General features: G+C 59.8%; 2 protein-coding genes across 7 annotated transcripts in view; one reads left to right on the forward strand and one right to left on the reverse strand.

The window, feature by feature from the left end:
- Window positions 1–7,117, reverse strand: LOC309448004 (uncharacterized protein). Of its 6 annotated transcripts, none has more exons than XR_014185704.1 (5): window positions 6,984–7,117; window positions 2,693–2,781; window positions 1,749–1,859; window positions 1,149–1,236; window positions 1–329 (listed from the first exon to the last, which is right to left on the reverse strand). XR_014185704.1 is itself a non-coding variant. In XM_082069181.1 (5 exons), the coding sequence occupies exons 1-5, from the start codon at window positions 3,187–3,189 to the stop codon at window positions 294–296; spliced, it is 348 nt and encodes a 115-aa protein (XP_081925307.1). In that variant the 5' UTR covers window position 3,190; the 3' UTR covers window positions 1–293. The 6 variants fall into 6 exon arrangements, 5 of the variants coding, with proteins under 5 accessions (XP_081925307.1, XP_081925304.1, XP_081925306.1 ...); XM_082069181.1 differs by lacking the exon at window positions 6,984–7,117 and adding an exon at window positions 3,147–3,190 and having other exon boundaries at window positions 1,749–1,840; XM_082069178.1 differs by lacking the exon at window positions 6,984–7,117 and adding an exon at window positions 3,147–3,190 and having other exon boundaries at window positions 1,149–1,247; window positions 1,749–1,840.
- Window positions 6,212–15,258, forward strand: part of BAK1 (BCL2 antagonist/killer 1) — a 13,684-nt gene continuing 4,637 nt past the window's right edge. The window contains exons 1-4 of the mRNA XM_082069176.1: window positions 6,212–6,345; window positions 9,946–10,083; window positions 14,057–14,192; window positions 14,328–14,471. Coding sequence (XP_081925302.1) covers window positions 9,978–10,083; window positions 14,057–14,192; window positions 14,328–14,471 — 386 coding nt within the window. The 5' untranslated portion in view covers window positions 6,212–6,345; window positions 9,946–9,977. The remainder of the gene's footprint in view (window positions 6,346–9,945; window positions 10,084–14,056; window positions 14,193–14,327; window positions 14,472–15,258) is intronic.

The following is a 15,258-nucleotide window of genomic DNA, read 5'->3' on the forward strand; positions in this document are numbered from 1 at the left end:
AGTGAGAACAATTTATTCACACTAAGTTCTTAATCTAAAAAATAAAATAAAATGCAAACCAAAGGCAGGCTGTGCCAGGCAGGGGCGGGAGACCCACGGGTCCTTCCCCAGGAACAGGAAAGGAGAAAGCAAAAAGGGAAACACGGTGTGTTCAAAGGGGCACGTAGGAGAACGCAGAGGAAGAAGATGGAGCTGAGGAGCTCTTGGGGCCAGGCCTGAGCCTGGCTGAGGCCAGCGCGGGGAGCGCGGAGGAGGCGCTGACCTCCACTCCGGGGGGGCTGCGCGGGGATCCCTCAGGGGCTGCTCCCCACCGCTCCGGGGAGCTGGACCTGGCAGGGAGAGAAGGATGGAGCTCAGGGCTGGGAGCAGCCGAGCCGGCCCCACACCAGCCCGGTGCAACCGTGAGCACAATCCAGGCTGCTCCAGCAGCCACCGCCTGCACCCCTGCAGTCCCGGAGCAGCCGGACACCAGCAATTCCCCCCGACCGCAGCTCCGGGAGCCTCACTGGGCACGTCCCTGCCTCCATCTGCCTGTGAACACCATGCTAGTGCATCAGCTGCTGTTTGCAGACACCCTCTCGGATACTGAAAGGAGCAACCATGGCAGATGGGTTCAGACAGAGAACACCCCCGTCAAACCCGGGTGCTTCCTGAACGCCGTGCGCCTGCCCACACGCTGCAGAGCGAGGTGGCTGCAGAGAGCTGAGCGCAGAAGAAAAAAAATGAAATGAGCAAACAACCCAATAAAACTCCTGGCCCATGCAGCGGGAGACAAAGAAACCGCCTCCGCGCTCTGTTTTCCAACGGTGTTTTGGAGTTTCTGACCCCACTGTTGCAGCTACTCAAGACAAGACATCTGGGCTTTGCACGAGGGAGAGGACGGGATGCTGCGGGGGGTCAGGCCCCAGCACCCCCTTCCCACCGTCCAGACGAGCCTTTCCTGTGCGCAGCGGAGGAAATGGCTTTTTCCTCCCCGCGGGGCTGTCCCTGCCCTGGGGGGAGCGTGCTGGTGTTCGGCTGCCCGCATCTCCCACCCACAGGGACAACCAGCCGTGGATCTGCCTTGGCAGAGCGGGCTGGGAAACTGCTGGTGCCGGGAGAGACGTCCCGTGTCAGTGCACCGATGGCGCTTGTCCCTTTCAACTGACCTCAGCCTTCTCCAGGGGTTCCTGCTCCACCTGCTCCCCGCCATTCCCAGCTTCTCCCAACACAGCCAGTGGGTTTCTCTTGCTCCGTCTTCAGAAAACCTCAGTGAGAGGAAGAAATATGTCAGGCACAGGCACCGAGTGCTACAGAAAATTGGAATAACCCCGAACGTGGTTCTGTCTTCACGCAGAGCCCAGCCGGCCCAGCTGTGACACCCCCCGCGTGGTCCGGGCACGGCGGCTGCTCTGCGGGGACCTGGGGCATCAGCTCTGACCTTGTGCCCCGGCCACGAATCGTTTGGGTTGGAAAAGACTTTGAAGAGCATCAGGTCCAACCATGAACCCAACTCTAAGTTCACCTCTAAACCATGTCCCTATTTTTGATGCAAACCCTCTGTGACCCGCGCGGAGACCCCGGTACAGCCCCCCCGCCCCGTCCCCGCTGTCCCGCGCTCCCCGCAGCTCCAGCAGGGCGCCCCGCCGCTCCGCCCGGTCCCGCTCGTTGGCGGTCGCACAGTGCCACCTGCTGCTGCGGGACACGCTGTCCCCGGCCGGTTCCCGCACCCGTCTGGGGTCCCGCTCCCCCCGGGAGGAGCCGCTCACCTCTGGCCCAGGGCCGCAGCGCCGGGGTTCGCTGCATCCGAGAGAGGCTGCTCCTTGCTCTCCGGCTCCATCAGCCTCCCTGGGGCGCCGTACTGCACCAGAAGAAAATCACTTTAAAAAAGCACAGTCATTTTGTCAACTCCGACAACAGTTTGATTCTGATGTAACAGTAATTCCAGTAGCTGATTTTGAAAATAAACCCAAATTCTACCTCTTTGTCCCCTCGTCCAGAGATGCCAGAGCGCTGCACGCAATCAAGCGTGTGTCTCTGGGCACAGAAACCGAGGCGAGGAGGGGAAAAGGTTGGCCCAGGGTCACCGAGGGAGCAGCACCGAGCCCCAGCAGCCATCTGGTCCCCAGGATCCCGCACTCTGACTTGTCTCCCATATTTTGCCAGGCAGCAGCAGGATTTGTAGCTTGGTTATGTTATATCATAGAAAGGAGATCTATTTTTAAAAGCGCTGACTTGTCGACAGCTTCAGGCAGCTCCCCAGGACTACTGTTCAAACGCTGCCCTGGAGTCCCTCTTTGCTGTCTGGAACCAAACACTGCCCATTTCTCACAGAGCTGATTTAGTGCCCTGCAGCACCCTGCAGAGAGGAGGCTCCATTTGTCTTGTACCCGCAGGCAGCACTGTTCACACCCCGCGCTCCAGCAGAACAGCTTTATTAAACCACCAGCCCGTCCACCACCCCAGCCCACTCCCGCAGCTCCGCCAGGTCCTGCGTCTTGTTCAGCGCCTCTCGGAGCCCTGACCGAGCAGCTGGAGCCTCTGCTCTGCTGCAAACCTGCCCCATGTGGCCCAGATTGGAGATTCCATCCTGCTCCATCCACAGCTCCCACTGGCTGGCTCATGGTGTCCTGCAGATACTTTGGGTGTTACCAGCATCCCCGACCTGACCCCATCTCAGATGAAGACCCAAGATCCATATCCCCTCACCAACCTTGTGTGAGCTCCCCCGAAGTCGGTTCACATTGAAGAGCCTGTTCCATGAGGACAGCTCTGCTTTCGGGGATCCTGCAGCCTCATCTGCTGTTTAAAACAAGTCCAAAGAAAACAGTGACTCCCTGGCGCTGTCACCTCCCTTCCCTCACGCTGTCCTTCCACAACAATCAAACGTGTCCCCACTGGAGCGTCTGAAAGAGGGTACGGTGCCAGGTCTGGGTCCCTGGCATGGCAAAGCAAATGGAGTAAATGCCGGGCGCAGCGGGCGCTGAATCCAGCGAGCAGCCGGGAGCGGCGCCCCATCCCCCCCGGCGATGCTCAGGGCTCTCTGCCCTGGCCCTGGGGCCACCAGGCATTCCCTGGGACTTCTCCCACCAACCAGCCGCCCCAGGCAGCCCCCGAGTCCGCAGGGATGGTGGGGATTTTCCCTTTCCTCTGAGCTGTCCTCTCACCTTTCAGGAGCTGCTCTTTCTCCCATTCAGTATCAAAATCCATAGAAAACATTAGCTCAGGGCTGGCACTGCTGGTAACATCTTCGCCATCAGCACCCGGACCCTGAAGGAGCCCATCACTGGAGGCAAAGCACAGTGCGGTGTGTTCAGACGAAGGCTGGCAGCACCAGAACTGCAGTTTCTGCCCCTCTAGGAGCAGCACTGACACGGCTGGGTCTGGTTCCATCCCTTGTCAGTGACTGCAAAGGGTGTTAATTCGGGGTTCTGCCGGGTGCCGCAGCCCGTGCGGAGCTGCCTGGGGACAGGCAGGCACCTGCGGTGGGTGCGGGGCGCCCCGGGGCTCTGCGGGTTCTGGGAGCCACCTGCAGCCACACTGGAAACACTGGGCTCCTTTCAATGTTTTAAGGAAGTAAGGGGAAAATTGGGGTTTATAAAATCCAAATGAGCAGCTGTTTACAAAGTCCAAAGGAGCAGCCTTCTGCAGAGCCCCGGCTGCTGGGGATCTGACAAGCCCCATGAGGCCAAGGGGGCTTCTCCCTGTCCCCCAGGGCAGCCGTGTCTGCGGGGACACGCTGCCTTGATGGGGACACTGGGGCAAGCCAGGATTTTGGCCCCATGCCACCCCCACCCCAATGCTTACGTCTCCAGAGCTTTGCCGCTGAAAGTCTCCGGCACGGCCGCCCCCTCCTCCCCGGCCAGGCCTGCGCGCTGCCGGGCTGGGCTGCCGGCAGGACTGTCCCCCGCGTCACTGGCCACCGCCAGCTCCATGTCGCTGGTGCTCAATGTCACACAGCTTCTGCTGGAGCTGCTCCCCAGGGAGCCGGCAAGGCTGAGCTCCCCCAGCAGCGGCTCCACGCTCTCCCCCTCCCAGGGCTCCCGGTGCGGGTGCTGCTGGCCCGCCAGCTCCCCCGGGCCGCCGCTGTCCCCAACGGCACCCAGCTCCTGCCCCTCCATGCGGGGGTCCCGCGTCCCCCGCAGGAGCCCAAAGAGGCTCCTGAGGAGCTGGAGCAGGGGGGCACGGCCGGGAGCGCGGGTGACCGTTGGGGGATCCATCGGTGCCAGTGCTGGGGGCCCAACGGCTCCAAACTGGGCTTGAACCGAACAGGCCCAAACCGCCCAGAACCCAGAGCTGCAGCTCTGGAACAAGGCCGGACAGGGGCCAGGTGGCACCTGGGGGACAAAGGATGCCCAGCCCAGGGCTGGGAGGGGACACAGAGCCCCAAAAGGCAAAACCCCCCTCCTACCCACAGGAACTTGTTCCTGCAGCACCCCCAGCTCTGGCCTGGCCCTGAATCTTCACAGCAGCAGGGGAGCGTGGGAGGAAGGGGGGGCTCATGGAGACACGCAGGAACCCCCGCAGCAGCGCGGCACCATGGCCAAAGAGATGAAGGGAAAAAACTACTCCTTCTGCAAGCAGCAGCGGAGCAAACGGCTTTTAAATGTAGTGTCTGCGTTTGCCATCGCAATGCGATACGTTTGTGACAAAGCCAGCAGCAAGCTCAAGGACACGTTTCCCGTGGGTGCTTTCCCCGGTCCGCAGTCCCGGGCAGTCTCCCAGCAAAGGGGCTCCTGGTGCAATGGGAACAGTTCACATCAGCAACCACAGAGCCGGTGGAATCTCTTCCCTATTGCCTCGGTATCTCTAAGCCGCTGCAGCAGCAAAGCAGCTCTCCACCCCCGAGCCACACGTGGGATTTACACCACTCATCAAATGATCTCCTAATGACTTGCTTGCCACCATCATTCCTTGATGTCCATACTGGCCGTTCCCATAGCAGAGCTGATGCTTTCAGACTCATTCCTCTGTTCCTGGTCCCTCCCTGCTCTTCCATTCTCTCCAGCAGCTGTTTGCAGGCCCATGGCAGCGAGTCCTGCTGCCCACCCACAGCTCAGCCCCCACAGGCTCCTTGCGGCACTTGCTGGGGACACACAGGACTTGCCCAACCCTCCTGCACAGCTTATTTTCTGCACCTTTTGCTGCTCAACGTGATTAGAAGCAGCTATGAATACCATATACCTGACGCACACCCAGTACCACTTTCCCAGCTGATTTTCTACAGCTGTGCCACAGAGGAGCTGCGCAATGTGATTGAGGTGGAAGAGAAGTGGTTTGAAAAAAGGAAGAAGGATTTAGATGAGATTTGCTTTTGCAAAATTCTCACCAACGCTGCTGCCTGATGAGGTAATACTAAGCGATGCTAAATCTGCAAGGGTGGTGAGACTCCAGAACAGCTCAGACTGATGTAATGTGGTGGAGAGAAGCACAGGACTCATCCTGCGGCAGTCAGCACATCCCGCTGGGTCAGAATTCAGCTCCAAACCCGGCCACACACACACTGGCTGTGCACAAGAGCAGCCACCACCAGCACAGATCAGCAGGGGCACTGGGACAACCCAGAGATAGGGACATTCAGACCCAAAGAGCCACCACCGCCACATTTACCACCAAAACTGGGAGGCTGCTGTGAGAAATCACACCTTTCCTGCAGCCACTGTCATCTCTCCTAATCTTGATGGATTTCAAGTTTCCTCAGTCACTTGGCATGAACCACTTCTGCCACCAGCCACTCTTCTTCTAGTGGATCAACACAGAATTTTCCTACTGGAAGCCAGAAATGCTCCAGTAATGACTTCAACAGGGCTCCCGGCCCTACCTGCCGGGGAACCCAACAGAGTGCAAACCGACCGCACTGAGGTACCACGGCCTTAACCGAAAGGTCAGAAAAGTCACTGGAGAATCCACAGAGAAGCCGAAGACTCAGGGGCAAGCAGGGTGCGGGCTGGGGTGTGCCGGCCCCGCAGCGCCGGGCTCAGCGTAGCAGCCCCGGCCCCGCACAACCCGAGTGCCCGCAGCCGGGCGGTGCCCCCGCTGCCCCCCAACCCCAGCCCCGCTCCCCGGCGCTCGGCGCAGCCGGAGCCGCTCGCCGCCGGTTCCCACGCTCCGGGCGGGAAGGCGCCTCTAGAGGGAGCTGAGCCCGCCCAGCTCCACGGCTGACATCTATGGTCTGGGGTTGGGTTTCTATCTTTTTTTTTTTTCTTTCGTCTTTTCCCTCCTCCTCCCGCCCTGCTCGCTTCCTTCCCCCGCGCCGGGCGCTGCGGGAGGCGCCAGGAAGGAGCGGAGGATGGGGACGGAGCGGCTCTCTGCCGGGATGCGGTGACTCCCGGCACCGCCGGCCCGCCTGCTCCGCGCCGGGACGCGGTGAGTAGCGGGGGGACACTCCCCAGCCTCCCCCGGGATGGGTTATCTTGATTTCTTCATTCAGCGGGCCCGGCCGAGCGGTGCCGGCGCTGCCGTGAGCGGGGCAGGGGCGGGTAGGGATGCACCGGGAGCCCGAGGGGTCCCGGGGGGCGCCGGGGGGACCCGGCAAAGCGGAAGGGGGGCGCAGGGCCGCCGGACCTCCTCCGGCACCGCCTGCTGAACGAGGGTAAAGTCCGCGGTGGTACCGCGGCGAGCAGCACTCGGGGTGCGCCATAGCTGGGCCGGGGCTGAAAGGTCTCGCTGCGGGCTGACCGTTGCCCCAAAGAGGGAGTATCACTTCTTTTCATAATGTTTCCCGAATAATTCTTTGTCCCTTGCAAGGCTGCAGTGATGACAGCCCCCCCGGCATCCCCACGCTCGGCGCAGGGGCCTGAGCGGTTCAGGGTGGACAGGACCGTTGGGAAGAGTCGTGTCCTGCGGAGGACGGGGTGACACCCGTCTCACCCCGCTCTGGGCTGTGGCCTCAGACACAGCACACGCGGCTTTGCCGCTTCCTGCCCAGCGGCGCCGGGGACCTTGGGGACACGGGTGCGCGGGGTCGGGGGGACCCTGGCACAACGTCTGCTGGGCAGACTCACCTGTGTTCTGGTCCAGGCCGGGAGCAGCGGGGCTGGTCCTGCGCTGTCCGTGCAGGGATGGGCACAGGGTGCGGGGTCCTGGGGATCTCTGTCCTGGAGAGCTGCCCTGCACACGGCAGCACGGAGTCACTCCCATGCACAGGCCCCAGAGGATGCTCCGCAAGTTTCCGGGAACAGGATCTCTGTGACATGTCGAGGGGCCGGTTCAGAGCCCCACGGCCAGGCTTGTCCATAGGGGTTACGGCTGCTCCTGCAGAGCCTCACCCTGCCCGCAGTTCGCAAACCTGCCTCCCTGGGCCAGTCCCACCACCTTCCTTTGGAGGGGAACTGGGAGCACTGGTGAGCATATCATGAGAGCACACAGCGCTTGTGTGAGACACCTTTAAGCAAAGGAGATGAGGGTGAAATTAGAAACAGTTGAGGCAAAGGTCTGATTCTTTTATTAGGGAAACCTGGCAGTTTCCAGGAAGGCCGATTCTTTGCATGGCACGTGCTCATTAATAAAGATAAGAGTCCTATACCATCTTGGAAATGTTGCTAAATCGACATTCTAGGTGCCACCTGCTGCTTTTTTTAACCCTTTGCAGCCTCCAACAAGAGCAAAAAGTCAGGGTGGAGCTGAATATTTTAGCAACTGCTGAGAATTAGACACTGTGCCCAGTAACCTGCATCTTCCCCCAAACCGTCTCCTCAGCCCGCTCTCAAGTCTTGGAGAGGCTTCGTTTCCTGCAGCTCGTGTGACCAGATGGGTGTCACATCCTCCGCATCCCTCCCCGCTCCCTCCCTATGATATTTTCGTAACCAAGGGGGAACAGGGCAAATCAAAGGGCCATTGGGCTGGGAAGCAGAAGTGTGGGCAGCAGCGCTCTGGGCCGTGGGGAGGAAGGCCCGGGGCACCCTGACCCCGGGGGGGCTGGCCCTGAGCTGTGTGGGCCCTCCTGGTTTGCGGGGGGCAGTTTGGGGTCCTGCCCGGGGACCCTGCGCAGCGGCAGCGCGGTGATGGGGACGGAGATGTGCGCGTGTGCAGAAGGGCCGCGGTGTCCCGTGTTGCAAGAGAAAAAAGCGCTGCAAGGAGCTATATTGAGAAGGAAACCGAAAATGAAAGTTCCTGTGAGATGCTGGCCACAGGCGCAGCCGCCTCCGAAGGGCTTGGCCAACGGCGAGCGGGAAAAATCCTGTGAGTCAGCGGCCTCTGGGCTCCGGCTCCGGCGCTCGCCAGCCGTCCCTCCTGCCGGGCCGGCCCGGCTGCGTCGCAAACTCCCTGTTACTCGTGGCCGAGCTCTGAGAGGTGAAACACAGCCGGCTGCACCGACAAACCTATTTGCAAACATCGTTCTGTGGCCACTGGTGCGGTATTGTACGGATACTTTACACGGGTGGGTGGGCGAGGAGGAATCCGGGTGCTGCTGTGACCCAGGTCTTTGCCAGCCTGAAGCTTCACCATGGCCGCACGAGTTGGGGTTATGGCAGGAGCCAGCTCCCCCCCCAGCCCCACCGCTGTCCCAGCCGCTGGTCCTCACGGCGCTTTCAGCTCTTCCTTGGATGGGGTTGTTTGAGGTTGGGGAGGAAAAGGGAAATCCTGTCCTCGGAGGTGCAGAGGAGAGAACAGCATCTCCAGCTGTGGCAGCACAGCTCGGCGTCCCTGAGCGCAGCTCTGCAAACACACCGTGGCTTCCCACGCCAGGCTTGATAAGCGTTGGATTTCCACCCCCCCATCCCCACCTTGACTGCAGGCTGTACTTTATATTACCTTTATAGTCTACATTTACTTTTCCTCCCGAATAGTCTTCAGTATGAAGTGATAAGCTTGGACCCTGTGTTGCACTTCTACTCTTGACATGGGTGCTTGTTTATCCATAACCAGCGCTTTTTAAAATTTTTGCCCAGGACCCAATTTAAACTTCTGGTTGTTAGTGTGTCTTCATTCATTCAGACCTGGTGCAAATCAGAAAGCCCAGTTTAGCCCTGTGGGGTCTGGCTGGGAACATGCCCCGGCATGCCAGCGGCCGCCCAGGAGCTGCAGGCATTTCTAACCCCCAGGAGCTGCGGGGCTTCGCTTCCCTCTGCAAAATCCAGGGGTGAGGTCAGTGCGAGCAGGGGGGAGGGAAAGGAGCTGCAACGAGCCCTAAACCGCAGGGCTGGGTTTGTTCAGGAGCAAACTGGGAAGTTCAGAGGCAGCACGAGCTGTGCGTTTGGCTCATTAAATTTTCTTAGAGTAAGAGGAGCTCAGAAGGCATAAAGAACAGAGGGAATTAGAGCCTCTGGATTTGGGAAAGCACAGACCTCGTCTCTTGTTGTGGGAAACAAGCCGCAGGTTCTTGTCCAGAGAAATCAGCCCCGTGGCTGCAGCTCCATGTGGCGTGGGCTGGTGGCTCTTTGAGCCGCGGGGGCTGCGGGTCGGGCAGCAGCGGAGCCCCACGCTCAGCCCCACAGCTCAGCCCCACGCTCAGCCCCACAGCTCAGCCCCACGCTCAGCCCCACGGCTCAGCCCCACGGCTCAGCCCCACGCTCAGCCCCGTGGCTCAGCTCAGCCCCACAGCTCAGCCCCCAGGCGTGTTCTCCAGCTGCAGCCCAGAGGTTGGTGCTGTGATTTTTGCTTTAGTCCCAGCTTGAAGCCACTGCAGGTGCTGCTGGTTTCTGGCTGAGCAGAGCCGGTGCAGCCCCGCTGGCGCTTTCCAGGAAGAGTTAGTCATCTCTCCACCTTGGAGCCATCTCCCTGAGAAGGGTCAGGAAGCGATGAGCAATCTAGCCAAGGGACCTGAGGTCAGGAGCCAGGGAACGCAGATCAGGAGGGGAGGAGCCAGGCGGCTGGCACATAAAAGCCGGCAGCATCGCTCCTTCGAGCCCTTGGCTCAGCACAAGGGGTTCCCAAGGCTGGCCTGGGAGCTGGGAGGGACCAAGGGGCTCCCGGTCCCCGCTGGCTGCTCCTCACCCGGGCACTGACTCTGTCTCCTCGCTCCAGGTGAAGCTGATAGTCCCAAGCATCGCTCTGCAATGGCCTCAGGGAACAACGGGGACCCAGCGAGGGCCCCCGGACGCCGGGGAAGCGATGGACGCCGGGGAAGCGATGGACGCCGGCTGTCGCAAGAGCTCAACTCAGGTAGGAGCTTGCTGGGATCTCTGCAGAAGGAAGCATTTTCAATCCATTCTTTACTTTTTTTTTTTCCCCTGCTGTATTTCTTCATAAAGATGGAGGTTTTCTTTCATACCAGCAAGGCTGGGGTAACAAATCAGCTCCATAGAGCGATGCTGGACCGAACGGGGAGAGCACGTGTTGGCTGCTGTCGGGAGGTGCTGCTGGGGCAGCGCGGTGGCAGCAGCGGGGCTGGGAGCACAGGGAGAACAGGTGCAGGCAGCTGCGCGCTGGGTGCGCGGGCAGGGAGGGGGTTAAATCACACAGAAAAATGCACCTTGCTGAGCAGCGCCTGGTCTCCAGCCGTTGTTTGTGTCTTGCTGCACCGGCCGCTGGGCGGATTCAGCTCTGCAGTGTGCCTTGGCCCAGCAGCAATCAAAAATTATGGCTCACCAACATGGAGAAGCGGTTCCATCTGTTTCTCGTGTGTGCCGAGCCCAGCAGACTGTGTAATTGTGTTTCACGTTAATGGGTGAAACTGGGAATGGGGCCGAAAGGAGCCCAGGAAAAGCTCGGCTCCCGCTCCATCCCGAAGTGACACAAAGCCGCTGCACAGGGAGCACGGAACACGGTGACTTCTTAACCTGTTTTGCGGGTGGACTTGTAAATAAGGCTGAGTCACTGCAGCTCTGTCAATAGCGGAGATTAGCAGCTCTACCTAACTGTTTATGTGTTCGAGCGCAGATCCAGCTCAGAGCTGGTTTATTGGCCTGATAGTGTTATTTATACTCTGGTATTGCCGGGACTCCTCTCACTCTCAGAGCACCATTCATGCTACGTCCTGCACGATACACTGAGAGAAAAAAATACCCTGTCCTTCCCTTACCAAAGTCTACAAGGTATGAAAATAAATAAGAGCAGTTGTTTACATATGCAGAGTTCCTGTTGAGGCCAATGAGACGCTGATGTGAAAACCAGCGGGAGGATCGGGCCCTGAGCTCCTGCGTGGACCACGCGAGCTGGGACCCGGAGCGCGATGCTGAGCTGCTTTGTTAATCCCCGTAGTGCAGGCGGGGGACGCCGGGGCTCCGGAAGCCCCGCGGGGCTGCGCGCGGTCTCAGGGCTGGGCACGGAGAGCCCAGCCACCCTGATGCAGTTTGCCGGGTCAGATTGGCAGCGGTTCTCTTGCTTATCAGTCTGCGTGTGTTTAATACTCACGTAACATACCTACAGAGGTGTGAGGTTTGGTCCTTGGTTGTTTGTCTTCGCTTTGGACTTGACATTCCATGTGAAGCAAGTCATGAACTGGTAAATAGTTGCTTGGGGACATTAGTCACGCACCTGTGCACGTCTCCGCGTCTTCGTCTGCAAGACCACCTGGTGAAAGCCAACCCAAGTCTGTTATGGCAAATGCCACTCATCCCACGCTTGAATTGCAGCTGCCGCGGGGGGAGCTGAGCCTCCCCTCGAGGCAGGAGCCTCCGGAGACGGATCCTGGTTCCCCAGGGCTGTGGATCTTGGTTCCCCAGGGCTGTGGATCTTGGTTCCCCAGGGCTGTGGATCTTGGTTCCCCGGGGCTGTGGATCTTGGTTCCCCGGGGCTGTGGATCTTGGTTCCCCAGGGCTGTGGATCTTGGTTCCCCGGGGCTGTGGATCTTGGTTCCCCAGGGCTGTGGATCTTGGTTCCCCGGGGCTGTGGATCTTGGTTCCCCGGGGCTGTGGATCTTGGTTCCCCAGGGCTGTGGATCTTGGTTCCCCAGGGCTGTGGATCTTGGTTCCCCAGGGCTATGGATCTTGGTTCCCCGGGGCTGTGGATCTTGGTTCCCCGGGGCTGTGGATCTTGGTTCCCCGGGGCTGTGGATCTTGGTTCCCCAGGGCTGTGGATCTTGGTTCCCCTGGGCTGTCTGCTCCCTTTGCAGCCAGTTGCTGTTCCCAGGCTGGAAATCTCCCTCTGTGCAAACAGATGCACCTCTCGGTGCAGTTACTGCCCATGTCCTGAGCTCAGAAGAGATGCTGCCAGATTGCATGTGTCATTATTACAGTCTGTAGCAGGGCTATTTAATTTATCTGTAACGAGGTCTGATGGATAACTTTGGTGACACCTGCCAGTTTTTACCGTAGCGCAGCTGCTGTCTGGGAAATGGGAATGGCGAGAAACAAAGGACCTTGCACCGAAATGCGGATGGTGCACGTTTGAGACTGGCCGGGCTCTGGCCGGTGTTGTCTGCGATGTGGGTCCAGGGATGAGGCTGTTGGGGAGTCTGCTCTGGATGCAGAGCAAAGTGGGTCTGTCCGTTTCCAAAAATAGCGGCTGGCGTAATTAAAACCAGGGATTTTTTTTGGTGCGCTTATTTCCTCTTCTGTTCTGCCTCACTGAAACTCTGAGTCAGTCGGTTTAATTTTCCGGCTCCAGGGAAGGTGGGATTTGTTTGCCACCAAATAAACCTGCTCCTGCAAAACAAAACACAATCCCCTGAAAACACAGCGAGCGGGGCTTGGCACTCCCCTGCGCCTCTGCTCACCCAGCTGAGCGCTGCGTGAGCACAGCAGGTCCCCTCCTGTCCCCGCAGCCCCCAGCGCTGGGCCCGTGTCCCCGGAGCCGCGCGTGGGCACGTGGATGTGACCCGCTGGCAGAGCCCGGTGCTGAGCGGTGCGGCTTCTTTTGGGTACAGGGGTGCAGCAGCGTCCCAGCATGGCAAATGGGGTTTCCAGTGGCCGGGGAGCTGCGGGGCCAGTCTGGCGGGTGGGTTAACGTCTATGAATTTCCACCCTGAAAGGTGATACCCTGCCAAAGGAGCCTCTGATCTGTCCGCACCATTTCTGTCCCCTACAAATTCTGTATCTTAGAAACGGGGAAGAACTGTGATACTGGGCCCTTCGGGTCAGCTCCCCGAGCCCTGTGGGTGACGTGGCCGGGCTGGCGGCTGTTGGGCCTGGGTGCTGCAGCCCAGATTGCTCCTCCAGCCAGCCCAAACCCAGCTCTAATCACAGCGTCCCGTGTCAGCCCGGGTGCAGCCCCAGGAGCAGTGGACGCGTGCGATAAGGTATCGCTCACCACGGCACGTACGGGACTGAGCCGCTCGCCAGGGCTCCCCGCTCCCTCCAGACCCTTGCCTGCGCGGTGCGGGGACAGGGCACACGCGTGCGGGTCTCCGGCCGTTTGCAGATGGGCAGCGCTCGTTGGCGCTGGTTGTTTCTGACTCATTTCCTGCTCACGCGGAGCCGGGTGGGTTTTCCCGCGCTGCCGGGGCCGGGTGACGTAGCTGCACGGGCACGTTCCCGGCTGAGCCGAGCGCAGCTGCTCCCAGGACCAGGCAGGGCTGTGCTGGAGCAGGCACTCGGTTCAAACCGATCAGCTGCCTGTTTATCTGCTTGCAAGCGCGGGACAGGGAGTCACCGCTCTGGGTTACGGTTTATGAGTTATACAAAAGCTCTTCTCCTTTCTGTTCCTGCAGCAGCCCGTGCAGAAGTTGCAAACCCTGCCCTGGCGCTGCTGCCGAGCTGGTGGACGCGTGCCAGGCCGGTGGTGTGTGATCGAATCGGCACGGAATTGCACTAAAATGACCCCTTTAGCTTTCGCTCACCACGTCATTGCTGCTGCCATGCGAGGCACGAGCGTTGGTGACACTGGAAAACAAGATTGTTTGTGGAGGGTGGACGGGCAGCACGAGACAGAGCTCTGGGCTGGGTCTGGGGTGGGAGGCGGGAGCGCTGCCGGGCCCAGCGCTCGCACCGCTGCTCGGTGCTGGGACGGTCCGGCAGCTCCCTCCTGCCGAGCGTGGATTCCAACGGTGGGCTTGTGCCCCAGAGGACAAAGACTGCCTTCCAGATTAGTTTTCTGGGAATTAATTTCTGTTGGATTCTTTTTGTTTTATTGCTAAAGGCCAGTGTTCATACAAACCCGCACAAATTTAGGCTGAAAATGAGGGAATGTTCTCTCTCCAGCTTGGGGAGTGGGGGAGACAAGCTTCTCCCCTTGACTTTTCTTCCTCGTCTCTCAGAAAACCAGGTGGCGGAGGAGACGGAGCTCGTGTTCCGGAGCTACGCCCTGTACCGCTACCAGCAGGAGGTAGAGGAGAGAGGGGCAGAAGTGCCCGTGGACCCAGAGATCAGGGAGGTCGAGCAGGAGCCGGACAGGTAAAACTGACACCAACCACACACACGTCCCTCAACCCCATCCCAAGCCAGGCTCCATTACACACCCCCTGGGCCCGGCTTACCGGTCTTACTGGGAAGGTGGACCCATCCGAAATGCCGCTTTCCCCCGGGCAGCACCGGGAGGCAGGTGGGGATGCGCCTGGCCATCATCGGGGACGACATCAACCAGCGCTACGACGCCGAGTTCCGCGAGATGCTCAAGTCCCTGCAGCCCACCAAGGACAACGCCTACGAGTACTTCACCAGGATCGCGTCCAGGTGAGGCCGCGGCTGCGGGCTGCGCTGCTGCTGCGGGCACCGGGAGCGGGCAGACGCGCCCAGGGCGCCGGGTTAAGCCCTCGTCCCCCCGGACAGAGCCAGGCGAGAAGCCGGAGCCGCTGTGCTCCCCGTCCCCGTGCACCCCGCTCGGTGTTCGTGTCTAACTGCCTCTCTTCTGTCCTTTTCCTGCTCCCCTGTCCGTGGGAAGCCACGCTGCTCTTCTCACCGCTTTGCCAGCCTGAGGCGGTGAACGCACCGCAAGCAGGTAAATTAACCTCTGTCCCTCTCTTTGTGCTCCTGTGTCCCTGTTGTTCCCTCCCGGGCTCTAACCACACGGTGGCAGCTCCAAGCCAGGACTCTGCAGAGAAGACGGTTCCCTTTGCCTGCCCAGACTTGTGCCCAGGAACAGGACACAAGTTTAAAACACGGGGCCTGAGTCTACTCTTTTCAATGTTTTGTTTTCCTTTTTTTCCTTCTTGCTTACCTTGCTGGAAACCAGGAAAAACACCTTCAAAAACTAATCTAGATAGATCAGTGCCAAATGTGCCCACAGCAATGCAGTTTGTGCCCACGGCAACCAAAACCTGGGTGGGAGCAGTGGGCATCGACCACATTTTGGAGGCTCCCAGCCCTTGGCAGTGTCAGTCTAAGGCAAGATCAGATCACGGTTTGGTTTTGGAGGGGTTTGTCTATGCAGGAAAAGGGAAAATCCTGTTCTGACACGCTTTGACCTTAGATATATTTAAAGCCCTTCCCTGCGGGCACTAGCAAGCGATGCTTCGGGCAG

The sequence above is a fragment of the Streptopelia decaocto genome (genome assembly GCF_964273445.1).
Source record: "Streptopelia decaocto genome assembly, chromosome: 19".
Classification (NCBI taxonomy): domain Eukaryota; kingdom Metazoa; phylum Chordata; class Aves; order Columbiformes; family Columbidae; genus Streptopelia; species Streptopelia decaocto.